Source organism: Silene latifolia, chromosome X (assembly GCF_048544455.1).
Source record: "Silene latifolia isolate original U9 population chromosome X, ASM4854445v1, whole genome shotgun sequence".
NCBI classification, from domain to species: domain Eukaryota; kingdom Viridiplantae; phylum Streptophyta; class Magnoliopsida; order Caryophyllales; family Caryophyllaceae; genus Silene; species Silene latifolia.
The window spans coordinates 5,017,621-5,044,035 of NC_133537.1; the positions used below are offsets into that span (position 1 = coordinate 5,017,621).

General features: G+C 32.1%; 3 protein-coding genes across 3 annotated transcripts; 2 read left to right on the plus strand and 1 right to left on the minus strand.

The window, feature by feature from the left end:
• The first annotated feature begins 6,222 nt into the window (after nucleotides 1-6,222).
• Nucleotides 6,223-8,716, plus strand: LOC141622401 (small ribosomal subunit protein uS17-like). Its single transcript, XM_074438437.1, has 6 exons — nucleotides 6,223-6,330; nucleotides 6,445-6,485; nucleotides 6,615-6,715; nucleotides 7,927-8,071; nucleotides 8,267-8,356; nucleotides 8,453-8,716. Exons 1-6 carry the CDS (start codon nucleotides 6,319-6,321, stop codon nucleotides 8,541-8,543), a joined length of 480 nt encoding a protein of 159 aa, XP_074294538.1. The 5' UTR covers nucleotides 6,223-6,318; the 3' UTR covers nucleotides 8,544-8,716.
• Nucleotides 8,717-9,471: 755 nt separating this feature from the next.
• On the plus strand, nucleotides 9,472-13,487 carry LOC141622402 (flotillin-like protein 3). Its single transcript, XM_074438438.1, has 3 exons — nucleotides 9,472-10,192; nucleotides 11,582-11,983; nucleotides 12,731-13,487. The coding sequence occupies exons 1-3, from the start codon at nucleotides 9,668-9,670 to the stop codon at nucleotides 13,256-13,258; spliced, it is 1,455 nt and encodes a 484-aa protein (XP_074294539.1). The 5' UTR covers nucleotides 9,472-9,667; the 3' UTR covers nucleotides 13,259-13,487.
• LOC141622403 (homeobox protein knotted-1-like 3) lies at nucleotides 13,411-22,840 on the minus strand. The gene is made up of 6 exons (XM_074438439.1): nucleotides 22,363-22,840; nucleotides 14,763-14,883; nucleotides 14,388-14,584; nucleotides 14,166-14,297; nucleotides 13,812-13,948; nucleotides 13,411-13,692 (listed from the first exon to the last, which is right to left on the minus strand). The coding sequence occupies exons 1-6, from the start codon at nucleotides 22,708-22,710 to the stop codon at nucleotides 13,668-13,670; spliced, it is 960 nt and encodes a 319-aa protein (XP_074294540.1). The 5' UTR covers nucleotides 22,711-22,840; the 3' UTR covers nucleotides 13,411-13,667.
• Between the last annotated feature and the right edge of the window lie 3,575 nt (nucleotides 22,841-26,415).

Genomic DNA, 26,415 nt, shown 5'->3' on the forward strand with positions numbered 1-26,415 from the left:
CCTCGGACGCGTGATTGAAAAACACGGAGAAAAAGAAACAGGGTCCGGTACGACCTCCCGAATGGCTCAATTTTTTTTTTTTTTTTTTTGACAAAAGTCCGAATGGCTCAAATTGAAGTGTATAATACACGGTTTTTTCGGGATTGCAGGGTTCCGGAACAAAATTCTCCGGAAATCACATAGAAAGTTCCTCGGGTCAGATAAAGCAGTCACACAAAATTTGAGTAGCAACGGAAGACATTTGGGGGTGCAGGTATGCCATAAACCAGCATTCGTCGAACCTCGGATAATCGTGAAAAATGTATTAATGCTCGTTATTTGAGGCTGAATCGAATAGGTTAGCTTCTTAAACGGCTCAAATTGAAGTGTATAATACACGGTTTTCGGGATTCCGGGGTCCCGGAACAAAATTCTCCGGAAATCACAAAGAAAGTTCCTCGGGTCAGATAATGCGGCCACGTAAAATTTGAGTAGCAACGGAAGACATTTGGGGATGCCGGTATGCCATAAACCATCATCGTTGAATCTCGGATAATCGTGAAAAATGGATTCATGCTCGTTTAATGCTCGTTATTTGAGGTTGAATCGAATAGGTTAACTTCTTAAATGACCTCGGACGCGTGATAGAAAAACCGGGAGAAAAATAAACTGGGTCCGGTACGATCTCCCGAACGGCGCAAATTGAAGTGTATTATAATACACGCTCTTCGGGATTACAAGGTCCTGGAACAAATTCACTAGAAATTCGAGATTATAGGGTCCTGGACATCCACATAATATATTACAAGGAAAAATTCAATATTACATCCTTTTATATAAAATTTTTCAAACTTATTACCTTTTAAAATAAAATTTCAAAATTACTCTTTTATAAGAGAGTTCTTATCAAGAATTGCTACCAAGACCCAACTCAAGTCATAATTAGACCAAATTTTTTTTTGCCAAACTCAAATTAGTTCTTTTTTCTCTTCTCAGTTTGCCCGTGTACTTATTACTCTAAACATTTCCTTCCTTTTTCTCTACCTTCACTCTTATCCCTCTTTCTCTTCTCCGCTTCCCTCTCATTTCTCGCCCCCTTTCTTTAAAGTGACATACGCATGAAATCTGTCAGGTTCTAATTCATATTCAAGTTCCCGATGTAGTTGTGATGGTCCAAGGATGTGTTACTATGGTCGTTTAGCTGCTAATGTCACTTCTTGGACAAAAGACAATAGATAATCCTTTCTTATATGTCAAAATTATAGTGTAGGTTAGAAAGTGTAAATGTTCAACACTAATCAACATAACATTTTTGCCCTGAAATTATTCAATTAAAGTGAAATGTAGAATTAAAATAGATAAATTAGGGTTAGTTGAAGAAAATATAAACCACTAACTAAGCATTTAAAAGAACCAAATTCAAAGAATCGCAACTCAACATCATAAATCAAAAACCCCTAAATCACTTTAAATTAGGGTTTAATAAAACTAAGGATTGGAGATGATTAATGAAAATCAAAACAGAATAAACAATTTACAAGTAGAATAGAAGAAAGAAGAATAAATTACCTAACAATGATCAAAGGTGGAGTTGAAATCGGTGAATCACTATTAATTGAAGGTAAATTATGATAAGGTATGTGTTATAAGTAAGAGTATTTTTGTACATTTCTTCTAATTATGGCCTGAGCTGAGTCTTGATAGTAATTTTTTTTTAACAAAACTCTCTTATAAGGGAGTAATTTTGAAATTTTGTTTTAAAAGGTAGTAAGTTTGAAAAAGTTGTACGTAAAAGGGTGTAATATTGAATTTTTCCATATTACAATATATTTCATAACAAAAAAACGGAATTTTGAAATTATTTTATAATTAAATTTGATCATAATGGTTCAATTAGTGTTATAACTAGTTTGAATGCCCGTGCGTTGCAACGGGGTAATTAGCTTATTTATAATGCAAAAAAAAAAACGTTATAAGCGTTTAATGTTTACATTATATGTCTAATGATTTGTTTACATATTATTAAAATATCTCTTTCAAAAAAAAAAAAAGATTAATATATACGTGGGTTAACTCTTATTTATAATCATATAATCACCCCACCTTATACTAATCTTTCGATGTGGGACAATTCTACTATTTATAAGTAATATATTCACAAAAATTGGATTTTTTTTTCTGATGTGGGACAATTCTAATATTTATACGTAATATATATTTATCAAACCTGCATTATTTGTCAATGTGGGACAAATAACATACTGCATTACTCCATCTTTTTTGTACTTAGTTCGACATCCAACCAGATCTCGAATACCGAATACGATAATTGTCTGCTCATTATATCTAATAGTTATATTTAAATTTAATAATATGATCAAGTACTCTCCATTAATATTTGTACGTTGTTTTTCTTCAAAAAAAAATTTAACATAATTGAGATACGGAAATTTCCCGTGGTACCCCTTAATTTTGTTAGATTTTTCATGTTATCCCTACTTTTAAAAATCTGCCTATAGTACCCTTGAGGTTCCATTTTTTTGTCCATGGTACCCCCTAATGTAAAGGCTGTTAAATGGACGTTAAGTTTGATGGCGTGACAATAAAATAACAATTAAAAAATAATACCCCCTTTATTGTTTTATTGGTACGGATATCTCTCTTTTAAATGCAAATTTTATTAACTATATCATTATAATATTGGAAATTTCTCATGGTAACCTTGAACTTTGATAGATTACACATGCTACCATGGACGTTTGTTTTCTATTTTTTTTATCATAATTAAAATATGTGCAAATGATAAGAACCTATACTCTAATGATAGAATATTTTTTAACACAATTCTAATTATATTATTTAAACATAGTATATTTACCACACCTACATTATTTTTCAATATGGGACATATAAAATCTATAGGTAGAAAATATAATGATATAAACTTTTAAGAACTCTCCAAGACAATACTTAAGCGACTCAAAAGATTTTGGGTTGATGCCTAAGTTCCAAGGATGCTCATAGAATCACCCACCTTATGCTATATTTCGATATGTGAAAATTCTATTTTTTATATGTAGTATATTTATCACACCTATATTATTTTTCAATGTGGGAGATATAACATACTATGAAATACACCATCTTTAATATGTGCAAATTATATGAAATCTATATATACTCTAATGATAGCATTTCTTACCATGAATCTAATAATATTATTTTCATAATTTTTTTACCTACATTATTTTGTCAAATGAAATTTAAAAGTTTTTATATAAAAATTATAAACATTACTTGAATATAAAATAAGAAATACATAGTATATATTATAATAACTAAAAGATTTTCCAAACATTTACTTAGGTTAGAAACCATTATTGTAGAGACAGTAATACAAACTCTTTTAAGAGTTATCCCTGATAATACTTAAGGGAATCAAAAGATTTTGGGTTATGACTTCTATTTATAATCATAAGATCACCATGCCTTATGATAATCTTCCGATGTGGGACAATTCTAATATTTATACATAGTATATTCACCACACTTGCGTTACTTTTCAATGTAGGACAAATAACATACTAAGTACACCATTTTTTTTTGCACCTACTTTGACATCAACCCGATTTAATAATGAGAAAATACAATACAATACAATATACACTCTAATGATAGCATTTTTTTGTCACAATCTAATTATATAATTTTCATACGATACTTTTTTTTCAAATGAAATATAAAGTTTTTTTTATATCAAAATTATAAACATCACTTTAATATAATATAGAAAATGTATATATATGGGACATGTCTATTATTTATACATAATATATTCACAACACCTACATTATTTTTCAATGTGGGACATATAACATGCTAAAAAGTCTATATCTTTTATATCAAAAAATTTTGGATTAATACATAAGTTTCAAGGATGCCTCATATTTATATTTATAGAATCACCCTACCGTATACTATTATTTCAATGTGAGATACATAATTTAATTATTTAGACGTAGTATGTTCATAATGCCTACATTATTTTTCAATGTGAAAGATATAACATACCAAGAAATACATGTCTCTTCTTAAAAAATCACTATTGTATACATATTATTTTTCTTTGAAGGTAAAATCACTTAGTCTCGATCATTAGATATGGATCTCTACATCGTACATATAACGACTCATTAACGCTCTATTACTGCATTCAGAAGACAACCATTAGTAAAATCTTTAGTTTTGTATTGTGTCAGGAGATTACCATTAGTAAAACCTTTAGTTATTTTTTGATTTTCTTGTTCATGTTCTTAACTCTTTCCCGGGTAGTTCCCAACGATTTCCACTTTATTTTTTATATCATATCGTAGATAATGATAAAAAATCTTAAGAGCTCTTTAAAACAATATTTATGAGACTCAAAAAAATTTGGGTGGATACATAAGTTCCAAATATGCATCCTATTTATAATCATAGGATCACATCACCTTATACTAATATTTCGGTGTGGGACAATTCTACTATTTATATGTAGTATATTCACCACACCTACTTATTTTCCAATGTGGGACAAAACATACTAAAAAGTACACAATTTTACGTATTAAGAAGTACACCTTCTTTAATATGTGCAAATAATATGAAATTTATACTCTAATGATAGCATTTTTTAACACAAAGCTAATTATATTATTTTCATAATTTTTTTAACGATATTTTTTTGCCAAATGAAATGTAAAAGTTTGATATAAAAATTGGAAATATCACTTGAATATAATTTAGGAAATATACATATTATAATAATTAAAAGATTTTCCACTTTAATTTTTACATCAAAAATTATACTTTCCTAAATTGATTTTTGATGATGTGGACGCTCTCAGATCGCTCGAAAAAACTCTCTTTTATATATTATGGAGACTTTTTTTATCCTGTCTTTTTTATTAGGAATTACTCTTTTAGATTAGTAAAGAGTTTCTTTCTAAATTAGTTGAGTTGTTTGATGTTGGTGATTCTCATATTATTTTTTTTTATTCGGTCGGATTAATTCCTTAAGTTTTATTTTCATACAATACCAAAAAATGCGAGTGGGTATGCCTTAAGATGAGAACAAAAGTATATAAGTGAAGAATTATCGACTTACATATATACTCAATATTGAAATGTAAATAAGTAATTGAGACTCCAAGTCAGAAAAAATATAATTATATGATCGAGATAACATGAGTAATTGACTAATTGGTAATTATTACTCCTTGTCCCAATAACTTTTTCCACATTTGATTAATATACTTTTAAAGAATAAAAAAAAAGTAAATGAATGTTTGATACAGAGAGAGTATAAAAATGGTCTTCGAAGGTAAACTAAAAGAAACTCGCCCTGCTCCTGAAAACATAAATATACTCCCTCATGTCCAAAATACCTTCTATTTTTCACTAATTGGTTTTTTCTAACATAATTTCCACTATTCCACATTTTCACTTGCATTTCATCTCAACCACACAATCACCCCACTTGACTCACTTGCATCATCATATGTGATTCTTATTGCTTTAATTTATACTTCTTAAATTGAAAACTTTTGATATTTGGAAGGTATTTAAGTAGACAAGGCAAAACTGATTAGCCCGAATAAGGTTAACTTGAGACCTGATAATGACGAAAAATCTGACTTGAGTTTGACTCGATAGACCCGAAATGACTTTGTTAAGGCAAAATCCCAATCCTAAATGACCCAACCATCCCAAATCGAAATGACTCGATCCTGAGTGACTCGATAAATTGTTGACCCGAAAATGACCGACACAAACGTAACCCAAATGATCCAAGTTTATATTTAAGGCACGAAGAGAGTATGTATGATTTTTTATATTCAAAACGGAAATGTAGAAATGACAGAGCTTAGTCAAATAACAAAAACGTAAAGTAATAACTGATAGAGGTACTACAAGCGGGACACCCATCGAATCCGCCTGGTCCGACCCACAAAAAGGTCCGGACTTGAACACAACATTTTCAAAAATTTACAAAGGTGTGACCCACCAAACCCTCTCAAACCCGTTTACGCTCGTATCCATAGACCAGACCTATATCCGACCCAAACCCGCATACGATCACCTCTTATTAACCGAGACGGACAAATAAAAAGAGAAGGCCAAGTACAACAAAGCCCAAACAAAGAAAATCATTTCAGAAGCCCAACGGACTCGAGTTACATATACATGGCCTCTCCTTTTTAACCCTCACACCTCACATTATCTGAATTAGGGTTTTTCATCTTTCTGCCGAAACATCTTACTTCTCTCTCTACTCCAAACATTTCTCAAGCTTCAACAATGGCGGAACAGGTATATTCAATATCCCTCCTTCAATCTCTCTCTCTCTCTCAATCGAATCCATTTCAATTAACATTAATGTTTAATTTTTAATCCTTCATTTTTTTATGATTAATTATATTGTAGACTGAGAAGGCCTTCCTCAAACAACCCAAGGTTGGAATCTCGTAAGTTCTCTCTTAATTTCTTCTAAATCTTTTTGATTATTTACTTTTGTTTTTTCAATTGATTAGTAATTATTGATTGAAATGAAGTGTTTTGATGTTGATTGTTGTGTAATGTGTGTGTGAAATCAGGTTGAAGACAGCAGGTAAAGGAAAGAGACCAGGAAAGGGAGGAAACAGGTTCTTTAAGAGTATTGGTTTGGGATTCAAGACTCCTCGTGAAGCTGTTGAAGGTTTGTGTTTTAATCCTTGTTGATTTGTACTCGCTCCGCCCCGATCATTTGTTTACGGAAAATATTTATGTTTCGCAATGCCGAACTTCATGATTTTACACGGAGAATGTTTATGTTGCAGACTAGTGTTTTTTGTAACTAGGTCCTCTGTTTGATGGATTTGTTGGGTAATGCCAGATTTGTTACTCACTTCGCCCCAATTATTTGTTTATCGTTGATTAAAAATACCCCTCACAGAGAATATATAAGGAAACAAATGATTGGGATGGAGGGAGTATTCTGTTTGATGGATTTGTATAGCAATGCCAAATTTTGTTAATTGCTGTCGATGAATCGTTTTGTTGTGTTTACCTTGTGGGATATGTTTGTTTCATCTGGAGTTAACAGTTTCATCAACATGATATGCTTTAATGGGTAGTTTCATGAAGCTGTTTTCAGTTTCATAATCGTTCCCTTCATAATCCGATCAGAGAGCACATACATTTATCGAATATATCTACTGCTTGGCATATATAGCTTCGTTCAGCAGACAATAAGTTGATTGCCTTGCTGATATTGTATGAGAACTTTTAACTTTCTAATGAACATTGGAGTGTTATAATCATTGAGCATTTTAAACCTTCCACTCGCTTTTGTGCTGTTTTATCATTTTAAGTGCATTTTTTTTGGTTTAGTTTGCTTAATTTGTACATTTAGTTTGACAGAAATTCTAAGGCCACCAAGTAGACCATGTCACCTTACACCCTCATTTGAAAAGTATATTAACATTTCCCTCTGTCCCAATCATTTGTTTACCTTTGATTAAAATACTCTTCAAAAAGAGTAAAAGAGGTAGACAAAAGATTGGGTCAAGGTAGTAAATAACAAAGTAAAAGTGTTAAACCAAGTAATATGTAAGGTTTCTTCAATTACTCGGGTACACTACTTCTACGCAATAATTTTCCTAGTTCGATCGTCTCTCTCTACGGTGTCTATATTTGTTTTGATTTGTCTGGATTTATTTTCTGAAAAAAGCTTAATCTATTTTTTTTTTTTTTTCATTTTCGCACTGGCTTTAATGGTGGATGCTTGTTTTGCATTTGCTAACACACTGCTTATCATTTTGGATTAGCTTAAATGTGCTTATGTGCTTCTGTTACAAGTTATTTATGCACGTAATTGGATTGTTAGTTAATATTGTCTAATTATTTACGCAAACCGCCTTATTGTAGGAACTTACATTGACAAGAAATGCCCCTTCACTGGCAATGTGTCAATCCGAGGACGTATCCTTGCTGGTACATGTCATAGTGCTAAGATGCAAAGGACCATCATTGTTCGCCGTAACTACCTTCACTACATTAAGAAGTACCAAAGGTTTGTAATCCCAAAGTCATTTTCATATTGGCTTCCTTCTAAGCGTGAGGACTTTCAAACATATCACTAGTATCATCCGTCAATAACTTGACCAGCTAAACTAGCTCACACTGTCTTCTCAGATCCTTTTCTGTCTTCTGTGGTTGTGAATTTGCTGTTGTGTAGTTACTGAATATTTTTTGTACTTGCTTGCAGATATGAGAAAAGGCACTCCAACATTGCAGCACATGTTTCACCTTGCTTCCGTGTTAAGGAGGGAGACCATGTTATCATTGGACAGTGCAGGTCAGCTCGTTATTTACTTTGCTCGACCTTTTTTTCTCCCTGAAATTTCTTGAATTAGGATCGAGATCTGATTTCCTTTACTCTTTTACTATACAGGCCCTTGTCGAAGACCGTCAGATTTAATGTCTTGAAGGTCATTCCAGCTGGGTCTGCTTCTGGTGGAAAGAAGGCTTTCACTGCCATGTAATCAATCACATTTGGTGCCCGTCTTTATTTCTTTCGAGATCTTAAGTTTATTTCAGAAACCGCCTTTCAAATTTTGAACATGTACTGGTAGTAGAAAGTATGTGTATGACTGATATTAGAGTTTTTGGCTACTCGGTTTCCTAAATTTGGTATTACCAGATCATTTCAGTCTCAGCCCTTTGTCAAATTCATTTATTTACCAGTCTTGAATTTATTTGAATCACCTTAAAGTAGTGCAAAACTAAATGTAACCCAATTGTGCTCCTGAATAACCAGACTAAATGTCGACTCATGGTGTGATACTGAGACTCCCTTCGCTTCTTTAACAAGCAAAGAATTACAAGTCGTCTCAGTTTGGTGTTATTGTTCATTTTTTTTGCTTAGGGGTACTTTCTGATCTCCCTATAGTCTTTTGGTATAGTTAGCGATACGTGGTTAATTATTTTGTGGCAAGATATAATTAGGAATTAGGATGAAAGAGGCATAAAGCGATGGAAAATAGGATTTCTGAATGGGAAAATCCAATTTGTAAATCGATGATGAGTAAATGAACGACTTTGTCGAGTTATTTCTGCGACTCGTGTACGAAAGAATAGTAGGTGATCAGTGATCACCAAGTCTAAGCATATTTGTTGAATTTTCAGAATTTTTTTAGACGACTAGAACTCCACTACTTATCAACTCCTATATTATTGCCTGGCAATTCTTTCAATTTTATAACATTTTATAACATTCTTCAATTACAATGAAATTACATCTGCAAATACAGGCACACAACCATGTTCTTTAACTGGCTATTGTCAAAGTCCACCATGAAAAATTCTTCAAAACATGGGAGAATTCTTCAGAACATTTGTTTATTATTATTTTATTTTTTTCGAAATAGGTTAGTACTTGGTATAAATATCCCATGAATTTGCCATTACTGCATTCCAAATCATTTCTTCTCCCCTCAATCACCAACCCCTGCATAATTTTTCATTCCGACTTGTACTTATATTTCGGATTGAAATAACCCGACCAAAAAGCATTGTCTAGTTTCAAAAATCTGGTCTCAAAACTACCTGTCAAATTTCTGAACCTGAGACCTACTGTACACAATCCAGCTTAAAACGAACATACAAAATGTATAGAATTGCCAGTGCATCCGAGTACCTGGTCATAACCGGGGTAGGAATAACAGACATCAAGCTAGCAAAGAAGGCATGGGTCCTACCAGGGCAATCATGCACTCGGTTCGACATATCTCCGGTCAACTACACATTCGAGGTGCAGGCAATGAGCTCGGAGAAACTACCCTTCATCCTGCCCGCGGTCTTCACCATTGGCCCCCGGGCAACAGACGATGAAAGTCTAGTAAAGTATGCTAAGCTAATTTCACCCCATGATAAGCTATCTCACCATGTTAAGGAGTTAGTCCAGGGTGTGATTGAGGGTGAAACACGTGTCCTAGCCGCGTCCATGACCATGGAAGAGGTGTTCAAAGGAACCAAGAACTTTAAGCAGGAGGTATTTGAGAAGGTGCAGCTTGAACTTGACCAATTTGGGTTACTTATTTACAATGCTAATATTAAACAATTGGTTGATATTCCTGGACATGAATATTTCTCTTATTTGGGTCAAAAGACTCAAATGGAAGCTGCTAATCAGGTTCGATTTTATGCTTTAATTAATTATTTACACGGTCTTACGAAAATAGTAAATGTAGGTAAAATTCTACCTGAAAACTGAAAAACTAGCTCATACGAGACATCCTTTGATGATTATTTCGATCTATGGAGTATATTACTACGATGTTATTTAGGGCTGTTCACTCAGTGGTCCGACCAAAAGACTGCATCAAACCGGACCATTTGTCCGGACTGCATCGACCGAATTTTGTTTGGTCCGGTCCACGGTCCACCTATTTACTCTACTTTGGTCTTGGTCCGGGTCCTGACCAAACCGAATAGACCATGACCGGACCATGGACCGAAGTTATGTAATAAAAGAATTTTTAAATTTGTAATATTATTGATTTTATTTTCTACTTTGTTTACACGTATTATAAGATGTGTAATTATGTAGTTAAATCTAGTAAGAAAATAATGTTATTTAGTTTGATCGTTACGAACTTCTCGAGTTCTAGTTTTATATGCTAAAACATGTCAACGACAATAATATTTGGTCCATTTGGTCCGGTCCGGTCCGGTCCACGTGTTTTTATGGTCCAGACCGGACCGGACCAATATTAATATGGTCCGGTCCTCGGTCCACCTCTTAACCCTTCTTTGGTCTTCGGTCCAGAGAGTTTGGTCCGGTCCGGTCCGGTCCCGGACCAATGAACACTATTGTTATTATCTGACTTTGATAGTTAAATGGAGATAACTTTGACTATACATTTTCGTTATAAAAACATAAAAGATACCCTTCTATCTCATTTATTTGTTTACCATTTTTTATTTTTAGGATATTCTCTCGTGTACCTCTAAACTTTTTCGTTTTCTAAGGTATATCCTCGTTTTTTCACAAAAAAAAAAACTTTGACCGATAATAATTCTCTGCTACGAGTTCAGAAAACGGCAATTTTTTTTTCAAACCAATTTTCTCGTCAAAGCCTTGAATTTGAAAAAAAAATTCACCGCTTTTTTGAACTCGTAGCCGGTAGTTATGGTTGGTAAAACTTTTTTAACAAATAAACTTTGACCGACCATAATTCCCGACTACGGGTTGAGATGTCGGTGAATTCTTTTTCAAACTGAAGATCTCTTAAAGACGGTCAATTTGAAAAAAAAATATCGTATTTCTGAACTTGTTGCCAAGAATTATTGACAATCAAAGTTTTTTTTTGCAAGAAAAGAGGGGTACATCTAAGAAACGAAAAAGTTCAAGGGTATACGAGAAAATATCCCTTTATTTTCTGTGAGGGGTATTTTAATAAGGTAAACAAATGATAAGAACGGAGGAAGTACATAAGACCATGTCATGGGAAGTAGTGCCGCTCCATAACATGTATTCACAATATTGAAAGTATCAATAATTAAAATGTATGTCATGTAGGCTAAGATAGATGTGGCGGAGGCGAGAAAGAAGGGAGAAATAGGATCAAAGTCGAGGGAAGGCGAGACATTGCAAAATGCAGCTGCAATCGATGCAGAGACAAAGATTATATCAGTACAAAGAACAGGACAAGCGAAAAAGGAGCAGTTGAAGGTGAATGCAGAAGTTTCTATCTTTGAGAATGAAAGGAATGCTGAGGTGGCTAAGACGAATGCTGAATTGGCAACGAAGAAAGCTGGTTGGACGCGGGATGCTCAGGTTGCTGAGGTGGAAGCCGAGAAAGCGGTCAAGTTAAGGGAAGCTGCATTGCAAAAAGAAGTTGAAGTCTTGAATGCTTTAACTCAGACTGAGAGACTGAAGGCTGAGTTTCTAAGTAAAGCAAGTGTTGAGTATGAAACCAAGGTAAGTTTTCACTTGCTCCGACTCAACAGATTGTTTACGTTTGCTTTTTGTATTGTCAACCAACAATAATGTTAACCCCATCAAAATATATTTTTGGCTATGTTACAACAATAACATCATAGCCTTAAATCATACGCGGTTGGCTGACATAAATCATTATCTGAAACCGTCTAGGCTTTCCAATAAGGCTCCACAATATACGGGAATTTTAAGTAAAATATACTCTTACAAGTAGGGCAGATCCGATCCAAAGTGCTAGTTCGGATCGGATATCCATATTAGAAATCTTGAAGTTAGATATCCAGTATCCAAACCAAATGTTTCGGATATCCAATGTTCGGGTATCCAAAATAATCGGATCGATATCCATACTTTTGAATTTACTTTAAAATTAAGTTTGAAACACGATTATATTCATTGTCTTATATGATGATTTTCTTTAAAATTCTTACTCCAATGTTCTCGACATAAAATAAGTGCCACTTACATATTTCTCTAGTATTTTAAACATTAATTAAGTTGTTGAATCAAATAAAATTGTATTTTCTCGAAACTATACTAGAAAACTATAGTTTCGGATCGGATCGGATATCCAAATGTTTTAATTCTAATATCCATATCCAAACCAAACTTAACTTTCGGATAGATATCCAAAAATTCGGATCAGATATCGAATCGGTTTGGATAATCGATTTTTTGCTCACTCCTACTTACAAGCATGACACTAAAACTATACTCTTACAAAAGGTGCAACAAGCAAACTGGGAACTATACCAACAACAAAAGGCAGCAGAAGCAGCACTATACAAGAAACAAAAGGAAGCCGAAGCGCAAAAAGCATTAGCCGAGGCCACATTCTACACTCGGCAACAAGAAGCCGATGCTGAGCTCTACGCCAAGAAAAAAGAGGCCGAAGGTATAACCGCTCTTGCACAAGCCCAAGGCACATACCTAAAGACCTTACTTCAGTCCCTTAATGGGGATTACGCGTCTCTAAGGGACTATATGATGATCAACAATGGTATGTTCCAAGACATTGCCAAGATCAATGCTGGCGCGATCAAAGGCTTGAACCCCAAGATTAGTGTGTGGACCACCGGTGGTGGAGGCGTTCAACTCCATGGGTCGGGTGATAGAGTTGTCGGTGGTGGTGGTGCTGGTGATGCTATGTCTGAGATAGCTAATGTTTATAAGACTTTGCCACCTCTGTTCACGACTGTTCAGGAACAAACCGGAATGGTTCCTCCACCTTGGTTGGGTACTCTCAACAAGTAATGTTGTTTGATTATCGACATACAATTGATCGAGTCATCCTTTCCTCCGGTTTGAGTTGTTAAGGTACATGGAAGTGATCTGTGGTGGAATTTGATTTATTTCTGTTGTTTGCTGCCAGAATTTTACATGTAATGTGGTTTTGTAAATTGTAATTCCGAAAATAAAATATTATGTTATTCTATAATCAATCTATATATATATATAGGAAGAATACAAACTGATTAATCAATCGGTACAACGAAAAAGGTTACAGAATTACAGAATTTTTCCTACAATAATTTGAGGTCCATTGATATATAGCATTAGTCTATTACAGTAGCTGTTTCTGCTGGTGTTCCTAGTCCGATCTGTCAAGACTGACCCGAACCTGATGATCTGTTCACGCTTTTAAGTAATTTTGACGAGATCTTCAACTCATAAGCTGAGTCTCATTTCTAGTATTGCAGGATCATGTAACAAAGCAGAAAATGTTGATTTGTTTCAGTTACCGTAGTTGTACAGTTGCAGGATGTCCAATGTTGGAAAATTCAGCTAGTAAGTCTTGAAAAATTACCTTTTGCGTTTGCTTTTAACTGCAGTTGAACTCGATGGGTTACTGTGCCAGTTTCTCTTTCTCTGATTGATGAACCAGTTGTTGATTTGTTTCAGCTGCAAGCCTGTTTCCTGTACCAATCTTGCCTTGTCTTCCTCCTGCAATTATGAAAACCCGTCTGATGATTTATGATTACCTCGTTATACAGACAAGTTACGACAACAATATTACATAGTGCTTCAGTCACTCCTGTCTATGATAGCCAGGAGGTCAGATTACCTACGCGCGAACACATCTAACTGCACAAATGGCAGTATAACTCCTGAAACTGAAAACTTACAATAAACGGAAAAAAGAAAGGGAAAGGAAACACACAGTAGGGTACGGCCATTTGGAATGAGACTGCCACCACGCTTTCAAAACAGAGGTGGTGTCACCGGGGAGTTTCCCAGCTCGTCTCTTACGCAGGATTTCTTCCCTTATGTCCACTATTTTATCCTTGTATCCCTATATACAAGTAAAGTTAATACAAGTCAATAAATCACCTGAATAGCATTCACAGCAAATTTCGCTATTTTTTTCAGTAAAATCCTATACCTGTTTAAGTTCATGCTTAAGCTCTTGCCTTACACGTTCCATGAGCGACCTTTCACTCTCAGTTGGTACTAGAGGTCCGAATCCCATAGTGTCCGGACTGTCAAAATTTCCGTCAAACAAGTTACTTTCACTATCTACTGGATCATCATCTTCTTCATCTGACATAGTTGCTCCTGTACCTTCACCAGGAGATATTCCTGCACATGACACAATTTTCAATATTTTCACTATACCAGCAAAACGGTCTTAATGTCTTATACTTGTATGCGCGAGGATTTAGGTTGAGCTCACGCATATATGTCTCGTTTTAACATTTCCTATTAATTCCGCCTATGTTTATCTCATTTAACTGTAAAAAAAGCAATCCAAAACTACCTGTCAAGCTTTGAAGAGATTGCTCAATGTCCCAGCAAGCCATCACGGCTTCCATAGCATGGACGCGGACATGCTGTTGTAGTTGCTCTTTAAAGGAACAAAGCAAGAGTACATAATGTGTCTACAATGTAAGACAAGGGAAAACATAAATAACACTTATCGAAAACACCTCCTTTTCAAGACGAAACCAAGCATCCAGTATAAGGTTATTTTCACTACTCCCTATCTTACACAGTCGATTCCTAGAACAAGGCATTTTGATGCAACTATACTAAAAGGATAATTATGTCACAATTTTTTGCCTCGGCTAGGTTTAAATCCTGGCTCCGTCACTTGGTCAAAGTAATGTACTTTCTAGCTAAGAGTAGAAACTCAAAAAAGTGAAAAGTTGTGTAATACCATGACATGACTTCTCTACCAAAGAATAAAGTAGCTTAAACCACTTTCATATTCTTCATTTGCCTCATTATGATTCAGAAAAATTGACATTCTTAAAACAGTTACCAAAAGTTTCCTTTATTCTTACTAGATTTAGATGTATCATTTTAACATTGAAAGTTTTCATGAATTATTATACTTGCTTCTACATTATAACTTTATATGAACCCCTCGGGACCGGTGGTGGAGCTAGGGGGCTAGCAGGGGCGCTCCCTCCTGACCGATTAAATTTTCGGAATTTTTAGTTAAAATTTTTGGAATTTTTTCGAGTGTGCTTTTATATCATTACCACTTCACCCCAAAAATTTTCCACCCCTCCTAAACTTGAATCCTGGCGCCGACACCAAAGGTTTGTTGAATATCGTATTTACCTAAGTATATCCCTAACATCTTAATATATGAGATCGAAAACTATGTAGTTTAGATTGATTCTTTCATTTATTTTGCCTAATAAGAGACGCTAAAGGTGAACAGTGCATGCTTGACTCTTAAGGTCTGTCACATGACATTATTCACCTTTGTATTTAGCGTGGTGTTACGCTCCAAGGATTACTCGACACCTCAAAATTAAACATTCTGAATTGAAGAACCTAAAAACTTCTCTTTTAGAAAACAAAGAAGAATAATTTGTACTGCCATAAGAACAATGCAAAGTCTTAAACCAATGTACAAAGGTTAAGATGTGAATGCAATGTGAAGGATTACAACAAAAGAAAAACAAAAATTATTAAATCCCCTATTTACTAAATGAATAGGTGATTCTACGTTTTTTCCCGCCTAAAATATTAACTTCTAATTGGGCTTTTAATTTTTGCATTCTACAATGGGTCAAGTCTAACGTAAAAAATGATTGCCGAAAAAGAAAATATAAGGTCCTTCTATTCAAAATATGGATATATTAACAAGACTAAATTTGTGATAATAAAGGAAAATTTAGGAGGGAGGAATCTAGTATATATATAAAAGAGAGTTTTTTCGAGCGATCTGAGAGCGTCCACATCATCAAAAATCAATTTAGGAAAGTATAATTTTTGATGTAAAAAATAAAGTGGAAAATCTTTTAATTATTATAATATGTATATTTCCTTAAATTATATTCAAGTGATAGTTCCAATTTTTATATCAAACTTTTACATTTCATTTGGCAAAAAAATATCGTTAAAAAAAATTATGAAAATATTATAATTAGCTTTGTGGTAAAAAATGCTATTATTAGAGTATAATTTCATATTATTTGCACATATTAAAGATGGTGTACTTCTTAATATGTAAAATTGTGTAATTTTTAGTATGTTTTGTCCCACATTGGAAAACAACGTAGGTGTGGTGAATATACTACATATAAATAGTAGAATTGTCCCACATCGAAAGATTAGTATAAGGTGATGTGATCCTATGATTATAAATAGGAGGCATATTTGGAACTTATGTATCCACCCAAAATTTGTTGAGTCTCATAAATATTGTTTTAAAGAGCTCTTAAGATTTTCTATCATTATCTACGATATGATATAAAAAATAAAGTGGAAATCGTTGGAAAATACCCGGGAAAGAGTTAAGAACATGAACATGAAAATCAAAAAATACAAAACTAAAGGTTTTACTAATGGTAGTCTCCTGACACAGTACAAAACTAAAGATTTTACTAATGGTTGTCTTCTGAATGCAGTAATAAAGCGTTAATGAGTCGTTACATGTACGATGTAGAGATCCCTATCTAATTAATGATCGAGACTAAGTGATTTTACCTTTAAAGAAAAATAATATGTATACAGTAGTGGTTTTTTTAAGATGAGACATGTAATTCTTGGTATGTTATATCTTTCACATTGAAAAATAATGTAGGTATGATGAACATACTATGTCTAAATAATTAAATTATGTATCTCACATCGAAAGAATAGTATACGGTAGAGTGATTCTATAAATATAAATATGATGGATCCTTGAAACTTAGGTATTAACCCAAATTTTTTGATATAAAAAATATACTTTTTAATATGTTATATGTCCCACATTGAAAAATAATGTAGGTGTAGTGAATATATTATGTATAAATAATAGAACTGTCCCATATATATACATTTTCTATATTATATTAAAGTGATGTTTATAATTTTAATATAAAAACTTTATATTTCATTTAACAAAAAAAATCATATGAAAATTATATAATTAGATTGTGACAAAAAAATGTTATCATTAGATTGTAGATTTTATTGTCATTTCTCATTATTAAATCGGGTTGATGTCAAAGTAGGTACCAAAAAAATGGTGTATTTAGTATGTTATTTGTCCTACATTGAAAAGTAATATAAGTGTGGTGAATATACTATGTATAAATATTAGAATTGTCCCGCATCGGAAGATTACCATAAGGCAAAGTGATCTTATGATTATAAATAGAAGTCAAAACCCAAAATTTTTTGATTCTCTTAAGTATTGTGAATTTGTGAGAGAGAGCTCTTAAAAGAGTTTGTATTACTGTCTCTAGAATAATGATCTCTAACCTAAGTTAATCTTTGGAAAATCTTTTAGTTATTATATATAATATATACTTTGTATTTCTTATTTTATATTCAAGTGGTAATCTGGGAAAGAAAAAGGTGAACATATGGGTACCATTTGTAGAAACTTAAAATTAGGGGTACCATGTGTAATCTATCAAAGTTCAAGGTTACCATGAGAAATTTCCAATATTATAATGATATAGTAGTTAATTAAATTTTCATTTAAAAGAGAGAAAAATCTGTACCAATAAAACAATAAAAATGGTATTATTTTTTAATTTTTATTTTATTGTCACGCTATCAAGCTTAACGTCCATTTAACAACTTTTATATTAGGGGGTACCATAGGCAAAAAAAAATGGAACCTCAAGGGTACTATAGGCAAATTCTTAAAAGTAGGGGTAACATGGAAAATCTGACAAAATTAAGGGGTACCACGGGAAATTTCCGTATCTCAATTATGATAAAAAAAATTGAAGAAAAACAAAATACAAATATTAATGGAGAATACTTTATCATATTATTAAATTTAAATATAACTATTAGATAAATGAGTAGCAATTGTCCGTATTCGGTATTCAGGATCTGGTTGGATGTCGAACTAAGTGCCAAAAAAATGGTGTAACTTTTAGTATGATATTTGTCCCATATTGAAAAATAATGCAGGTTTGATGAATATATACTACGTATAAAATAGTAGAATTGTCCCACATCAGAAAAATAATCCAAGTTTGGTGAATATATTACTTATAAATAGTAGAATTGTACCACACCAAAATATTAGTATAAGATGGAGTGATTATATGATTATAAATAAGTTAACCCACGTATATATAAATCCTTTATTTTTTTTAAAAGAGATATTTTAATAATATGTAAACATATCATTAGACATAGTCTCACATAGAATATAAATATTAAACCCTTATAAAGTTTTTTTTTTGCATTATAAATAAGTTAATTACCCCGTTGTAACGCACAGACACTCAAACTAAGTTAATGTCGAACATTATTAATGGAGAGTACTTGATCATAGTATTAAATTTAAATATAAATATTAGATATAATGAGTAACAATTGTCCGTATTTGGTATTCAGGATCTGGTTGGATGTCGAACTAAGTGCAAAAAAAATGGTGTAATTCTGAGTATGATATTTGTCCCACATTGAAAAACAATGCAGGTTTGATGAATATATACTACGTATAAATAGTAAAATTGTCCCACATCAGAAAAATAATCCAGGTTTGGTGAATATATTACTTATAAATAGTAGAATTGTATCACACCAAAATATTAGTATAAGGCGGATTGATTATATGATTATAAATAAGTTAACCCATGTATATATATTAATCCTTTATTTTTTTTGCAACTCACGGACATTCAAACTAAGTTAATGTCGGAACATTATTAATGAGATATAATGAGTAGCAATTATCCGTATTCAGTATTCGGGATCTGGTTGGATGTCGAACTAAATGCAAAAAAGATGGTGTAATTATGAGTATGTTATTTGTCCCACATTGAAAAACAATGCAGGTTTGATGAATATATAGTACATATAAATAGTAGAATTGTCCCACATCAGAAAAATAATCTAAGTTTGGTGATTATTACTTATAAATGGTATAATGTTTCACATAGAAAGATTAATATAAGGTGGGGTGATTATAAATAAGAGTTAACCCACTATATATTAATCTTTTATTTTTTTTTGAAAGAATATTTTAATAATATGTAAGCAAATCATTAGACATAAAATGTGAACATTAAACCCTTATAACGTTTTTTTTTTTTGCATTATAAATAAGTAAATTATCCCGTTGCAACGCACGGGCATTCAAACTAGTATTTACTAAATAAAAAGATCCGTCTAAGCATGAGTATGTAGACATAATGAACTTCCAAAAATTATTGTCTTATATCACGTGATCTAAACTAGGAAATAAGACAATAATTTATAGACGTAGCTATCGCATTCAAGATTAGTAAATACTAGTATTAGTGCCCGGCTTCGCCCGGGCTACCTTCCCTTACCATTAATTTTTTTTTTTCATTAAATAAAATTACTTAAAGTTGCATAATTCATAAATTTAGCATTAATATATTTTTCTATGACATATTCTAAAATTACGATGAAATAAATTTTGAGACAAATTCACTACCCCGCTATTAATATTATATTTTACTCTTATTAATGAAACAATAGTAATAACATTTCACTACTTGCCTGTAATCATTGTTACTTTCACTGCTCCCGCCGTAATTATTGTTACTGTCACTATTGCTGCATTAATATTGATAATTTCACTACGCCCGCCGTAATTATTGTTACTTTCACTATTGCCACATTAATATTGATTATTTCACTAATCACGCCGTTGTTTTTACCATTTCACTAATCTCACTGATAATATTGTTACTTTTACTATTCAAATAAGTGATTATTATATCCAATGTTATTACAATTCTTTTCTTTAATGACGAAATTACTTTTACTACTCAGGCATGCAATTTTAAGAGGATTATATATTTATATAAATATATTACATATATGCATTAAATCAAATCGAAAGAATTATGCAATCAATACTATATATTATGGAATCTAACTTGAATTATTTATAGCCTACTTATATTATATTTTTGCATGTTAAATCTATACATCTAATAAACTATAAAGTTTAATAAAATTACATAATTTTAAATTTAATATATAATTTTATGATGATAATAATTAATACCATAAGTGTGCATGTTTATACTAATTAATTACTGTATTTTATTTTAAGGAAATTGACCATCTTCTAGTCTTCTATAAATATTTAGGAAAATTATCAAGCATCTTATTTCTTTTAGTCTCCTTAAAATTGACCATCTTAAGTAATTATTTTATTTTAAGGAAATTGATCATCTTAGTTAATTATTTTATTTTAAGAAAATTGACCATGTTTTAGTCTCGTACAAATTTTAGGAAAATTACCAAGCTTCTATATAATTTAATTTTAACCCAAACTATATAATATTTGCATTGAGATCCCTTAATCGGGTCCATCACACGGTGCTAGTGATTTAAAACTATATAGTATAATTAATTTGTATAACTTTCTTTAATTACATTGAAATCCCTTGGTTTCTGGAATTAATATATAGTATTGATTAATCAAGCTCTTAGCAAATTTACTGATAAGATTACTTAAAATCCTCTTATCTACTAAAAGAATAGGTGGAACTCTAAATTTTCCCGCCTAAAATTTTAAAATCTAAAATTGGATTATTATTATAGTCTATTCTATATAGGTGTATCTTGAACTATAAATGGATATAATCTTTTAATTGGATATATTCATAAATTTAAATGCTCACAATCTGCAAGATTTGCCTCCACGGTTTTTATAATAAAAAATTCATTAATTTTGTATGAAAATATAAGAAATTGCGGATCAAAATTACAAAATAAATAAAATGTTTTAAAATAAAATGATTATGAAAAATGATCTCATTAAAATAGACATTTCTAACCCTACTCAATTATCTGGATTACTTTTTCAATATTGAGTTTTTTTTTTCAAATAAAAATGTACAGATAACGAACGCATAAAAAATTAATGAATTGTCAAATTATAAACTAAAAAGTAAAACTTCATATATACCGTGCATAAATTGCACGAGGTCGATAATAATAATACATTAAAATGTGAAACCTCTATATATACCGCGCATTGCGCGGGATATAAACTAGTTAGAAAACAAACAAACAATAAACAATTTAGAATTGCATAAAAAAAAAAATCTTGCTACCCACCAAACAAATTATAAGCTCATGCTCCCACCACCATACCAACATGTTGAATTCTTGTACATCACATTTTTAGTACAACCTAACCTTGGATTGTACTACACCATCATTATTATTATTATTATTATTATTATTATTATTATTAATAATTAATTATTGTGCTCCTACCACCAAATAAACATGTCATTAATAAAAAAGAATATTAATTTTTCTGAACAAGTGTAATGATTTTATTTCAAAAATTTATTTATTTATTTTCGATTTCATCTTGAAATTTTGAGATACAAAAAAAATCAACATCAATATGTGGGATTTTCTCATAAAAGAGATTTTAGAATGGTATTAGCAGGAGCGATCACCCCGCTGAATAATGAAAAAGCTGAAAGTTAAATTTAAAATTTGCACCTTTTTTTTTTTTTTTTTTTTTTTAATTTACTCGATTATATCTATAGTTCATCCCCGCTATAATTGTTCTCCCCTTAACATTTAGTCCTGGTGTGGCAAATGGGTATTAGCAGTATAATAAAAAATAAGTCAATCAAAGCATCACATTAGGTGACTTATCACCTTATCTAAATATCTAATACACTTCTAATAACCAATCAATCTAAAACTAGACTAAAAAACAATTAATTTACAAAAATCATGAAAAATAAATTAAAATAGTGCTCTAGTTGTCACACATTTACTTTAACAATTATTGTCCATTAAAATTTTCCGTACATCTCCTAGGAGTAAGAGGATTATTAGTACTCGATCCCAAACAATAATAATTCTGGAAAAACCGTTTTAATATAGGCGTTTTATAAACTCGAAATTGTAGTAGTGCTACGAGTAAGAAGATACGTTACCATGAACTGGTCAAGCTCTTTATGATCAGCAAGACTACCAGCAGCAGCATTACTAAGACCCGAGTATTTAGCGGCGACATTATTCGACAAGGTGAGCTGTGCGTCGATCCTAGGGAGTTGATCCACCGGCGTGGCGATCTTCAAGCATGCCACGTGTGCTGCCAACAGTTGCTCGTACAACGGGTGTGACAATATTTCCGCCTTCCACCTGGCATTTCGTTGAGTCAACTCGCTCGAGTCGTTGTCGACTGAGTCCAGGTGGTGGTGGTGGTGGTGGTGTTCGCGACTGAATTGTGGTGCTGTCATTTGGTGGTGTATGTGGTGTTGGTGGTTCTGATGATACGCCATATCGAATGGAGTAACGAGGAGGGTTATTGGATTAGAATTCGATGAAATGGAGGGAGTTTTTTTTATAAAGACGTGTGACGGTCCATGAAATTATTCGTATATTTATATAGGAGAAGAGGAGTACTGGATTGGAATACGATGAAATGGAGGTTTTTTTTTTTTTTTATAAATACGTGTGACGGTCCATGAAATTGTTCGTATATTTACATGGGAGAAGAGGATTACTGGATTAGAATACGAGAATACGATGAAATGGAGAGTTTTTATAAATAAGTGTGACGGTCCATGAAATTGCTCGTATATTTATACGAGAGAAGAGGAGTACTAGATTAAAATACGAGAATACAATGAAATGGAGTCTATTTTTAAAATAATGGTCAAAAATAAAATATTTGTCGTTTTGGGTCGATTTTGAAAATATTTGTCAAAATGGTGTTCACGTAGGCTCGGGATTTTTAGACCTGAAACACGCAACTACTAATGGCGTGTTTTGTGAAGGAAACATGCCATTAGAAGTGGCGTGTTTTTACAACAATTTTTTTCCTCAACTGACTGAACTTTAAAAAAAAAAAAAAAAAAAAATTACATAAGACACGCCATAGGGGGTGGCGTGTTTCCCCTCTGAAACCCGCCATTCCCAATGGTGTATTTGTTTTAGTCCATTTTTTAATGAAGTTTCTTTCCCTACTCATTATAAACACGTCATTGGTAGTGGCGTGTTTTAGGTCCAGAAATCTCGAGCCTACGTGGACACCATTTTGACATATTTTCAAAACTGACCCAAAATGAAAAATATTTTATTTTTGACCATTATTTCAAAAATGGATTCAATGAAATGGAGGGAATTGTTATAAAATACGAGTGGCAGTCCATGAAATTGTTCGTATATTTATATGAGATATTTGATTTAATTTAATTGACGATTATTTGTTTATTAAGTCGGAAAACAAAGGAAATTGGTCGGGGAATGGTGGGAATAGTATATGAAGAAGAACAAGATGGACAAGATAATGAGAGTAACGACAATTGGAAGTAGGTATAAACACATGAAAAATATCTAAATTAGTTTGAGCTAATTGACTATGTTGATTGTCATTTTTTTTGGATGACGAGGAAAAACCTGCAATGATTAAACGCCTTATACCCTATTAAACTCTTGAAAATTTCGCAAAAAATTTAACTATGAGACTCCATACTCAGCCTTAGCTTGCAGACAATTGTGTTATTACTTTCATAATATCGTAAGTTTAAATATTACCAAAGAGTAATACGACAATACTTTTAAAATATTAAAAAAGGTTTTAATCTAGTGACTAAGATTAAAATATTTCAGATAAATTCGAATTCCTTGTACACTATATTGTACAAGCCCACAAGAGTACAAGCCTTTAAGAGACGGGTACGAATGAAAGTGCAAGATAGTAGGTAAAAAATAGTAAGTCGTAAGCTTTTAAGCTTTTTTTGTCACTATTTGTAACTGCTTTTAAGCAAATCTTTAAATATTTTAACACTCTAAACATGAAAAGCTAATTAGGGTTAGCATCTAACAATTATTGCACTAACTATTGATCCCCTTTTACTCTTAGTTTATGTAGTAAGATGTTTAGGATTTTTTTTTTTTTTGGTTTTAGTTTGCCTTAATTCACGGGGCAATTCTAATTTACGATGCGTTGTATAGGGATATATATTCTGATAGTATGGACAATCCTTGGGACGAGAACAAAATTTAATTAGTAAACACCTGTCAATTCTTTTTTAGAGAGATAGAAAACAAACCCACTTAAATTAATTTATTTAAGTGACTAGATGCTGTTATCACTTACATTAACCAACTTCGATAGACGATCTCTCCACTATAAATTCTAAAGGCGCCTAAACACCAAAAGCTAATGCAAGTACGTAAAGTAATTTAAAAAAAAAAAAAAAAGATGATTGACAGACATAAATACTTGGTAGATGATCTGCCCAATATATATGCTGGATAACTAGAATAAAGAATCAATAACATTATCACATACCAAGCTTCAATAATAATTCCTTGAAATAGAATCATAATTCTTGAAAAGGGACCTATCGCTATCAATTCGTAGATTAAATCGAGTTACTCGGATAAGTTTTAAGTCGGGTTGATCAAATCGAGTCTAACTTGTGTAGTAAATAACTAAATACTCTCTCCGTCCCGGTCATTTGTTGTCCTTTTTCATTTTGGGGTGTCTCAGTCATTTGTTGTCCTTTCTATTTTAAGATTGAATTTGATGAGTAATTTGATCATTCACACTCAATTTATTCCACTTGTCATTTAGTCATTGGCCCCCTCCCCTTTCCTTGGTCTTTGTGCCAAAACTAAAGGACAACAAATAACCGGGACGGAGGGAGTATCATTATTACTTCTACAGTACTTTTCAAGTACTCCATAACAGAATACTCTCGATTTGATAAAAGTGGAAGGTAAACAAATGATTGAGACGGGTACAAAGAAGTCGTGAAGAATGCGCTAGGTATGGCACATGTGTATAATTGCCTAAAGGTTACGGCATTACTAATAATAGGTGCTCCTCATAGCACTTTATATGGTTGAATTCTGTCATTCTGATTTCTGATGGCGCTCGTACTTTTAGTAGTAAAATCGATCCAAAGAAAATGGCAGTATCAAAATTATTTTCCAACTTCAATTATTAGAAAGAACTTGGAGGTCTTATCCGTTTATCTAACAATCACAAATGTTCCTAAACCCTAAAAATAATATGATGAACTAACTAGTACTCCCTCCTATTCCAGATAATCGTCCCCATTTATCCATTTCCGCCTAATGAAATCGTCCCATTAATACTATTTTTGGTAAGTGTTGTGTGGTCCAAATTCAATTCCATTTCCGTCTATTCACATAACTGTCTCATTGTCTGTTTTGTGTGGTCTAAACTCACTTTCTTAATTCTTGTGCCATTTTCACAATGGGACGGTTATGTAGAATAGGAGGGAGTATGATTTTGACATTAGTATGGGGAATTTATTATTTATAGTTCAATTATTCTTGCCAATACTAATTACAATAAAATAAATGATATGTTGAAACTTGAAACGGAGAGCTTGTCATTTTATTTTCATATGTTTATTTAAATTCTGCTTATATATATATTTTGAACAAATATATGAAAATAAAATGAGCGGAGGCAGCATGTTTATAAGATGAAAAAGATACGAATTGTTGTTAGACACTTAAACCTGTCAAAATTTATCCGGCCTGTTTTATTTACAGTTAAGACCTATAAATCTGTACTCGTGAGCTGACTGACCATACCCCGATATGAAGTTAATTTAGGGTTGAAACCCGACCCCTTCGTTCAAAGATAAATTTAAAGTTTCATTAAGATTTCAATATTTATATATTAATGTCGAATAATAATTTTAAAAAATTATTTTTAATATTTTCAATTACAAAAATATTGAAAAATATAATTTTTTATATAACTTTCATATCATTTAATAATAAAATAGTTTATTTTTTTATAAAGAATAAATGTTTTATTATAAGTACGACAAGTAATAAATATAAATATAAAATTAATATTTAATATGATTAATTATAAAAAAAAAAAAAAATTCCTACTCCTTAAAAAATGGTAAAAATAAAAATATGTTAAAAAAAATTACTTTTAACCCATATTTTGAACCTAATCCAACCTATTACCCTAAAACTCGACTCGT

Bases quoted from the DNA above. Each gene is read 5' to 3' on its own strand.
- LOC141622401 (XM_074438437.1), top strand. The intron at 6,486-6,614 runs GTAAGTTCTCTC...GTGTGAAATCAG, and splicing joins CAACCCAAGGTTGGAATCTC to GTTGAAGACAGCAGGTAAAG. The intron at 6,716-7,926 runs GTTTGTGTTTTA...GCCTTATTGTAG, and splicing joins TCCTCGTGAAGCTGTTGAAG to GAACTTACATTGACAAGAAA.
- LOC141622402 (XM_074438438.1), top strand. From the start codon at position 9,668: ATGTATAGAATTGCCAGTGCATCCGAGTACCTGGTCATAACCGGGGTA. The intron at 10,193-11,581 runs GTTCGATTTTAT...TATGTCATGTAG, and splicing joins AAATGGAAGCTGCTAATCAG to GCTAAGATAGATGTGGCGGA. The intron at 11,984-12,730 runs GTAAGTTTTCAC...CTCTTACAAAAG, and splicing joins GTGTTGAGTATGAAACCAAG to GTGCAACAAGCAAACTGGGA.
- LOC141622403 (XM_074438439.1), bottom strand. From the start codon at position 22,710: ATGGCGTATCATCAGAACCACCAACACCACATACACCACCAAATGACA. The intron at 14,884-22,362 runs GTAACGTATCTT...CTTACATTGTAG, and splicing joins AAGAGCTTGACCAGTTCATG to ACACATTATGTACTCTTGCT. The intron at 13,949-14,165 runs GTGTGTTTCCTT...TCATAATTGCAG, and splicing joins CCAAATGGCCGTACCCTACT to GAGGAAGACAAGGCAAGATT.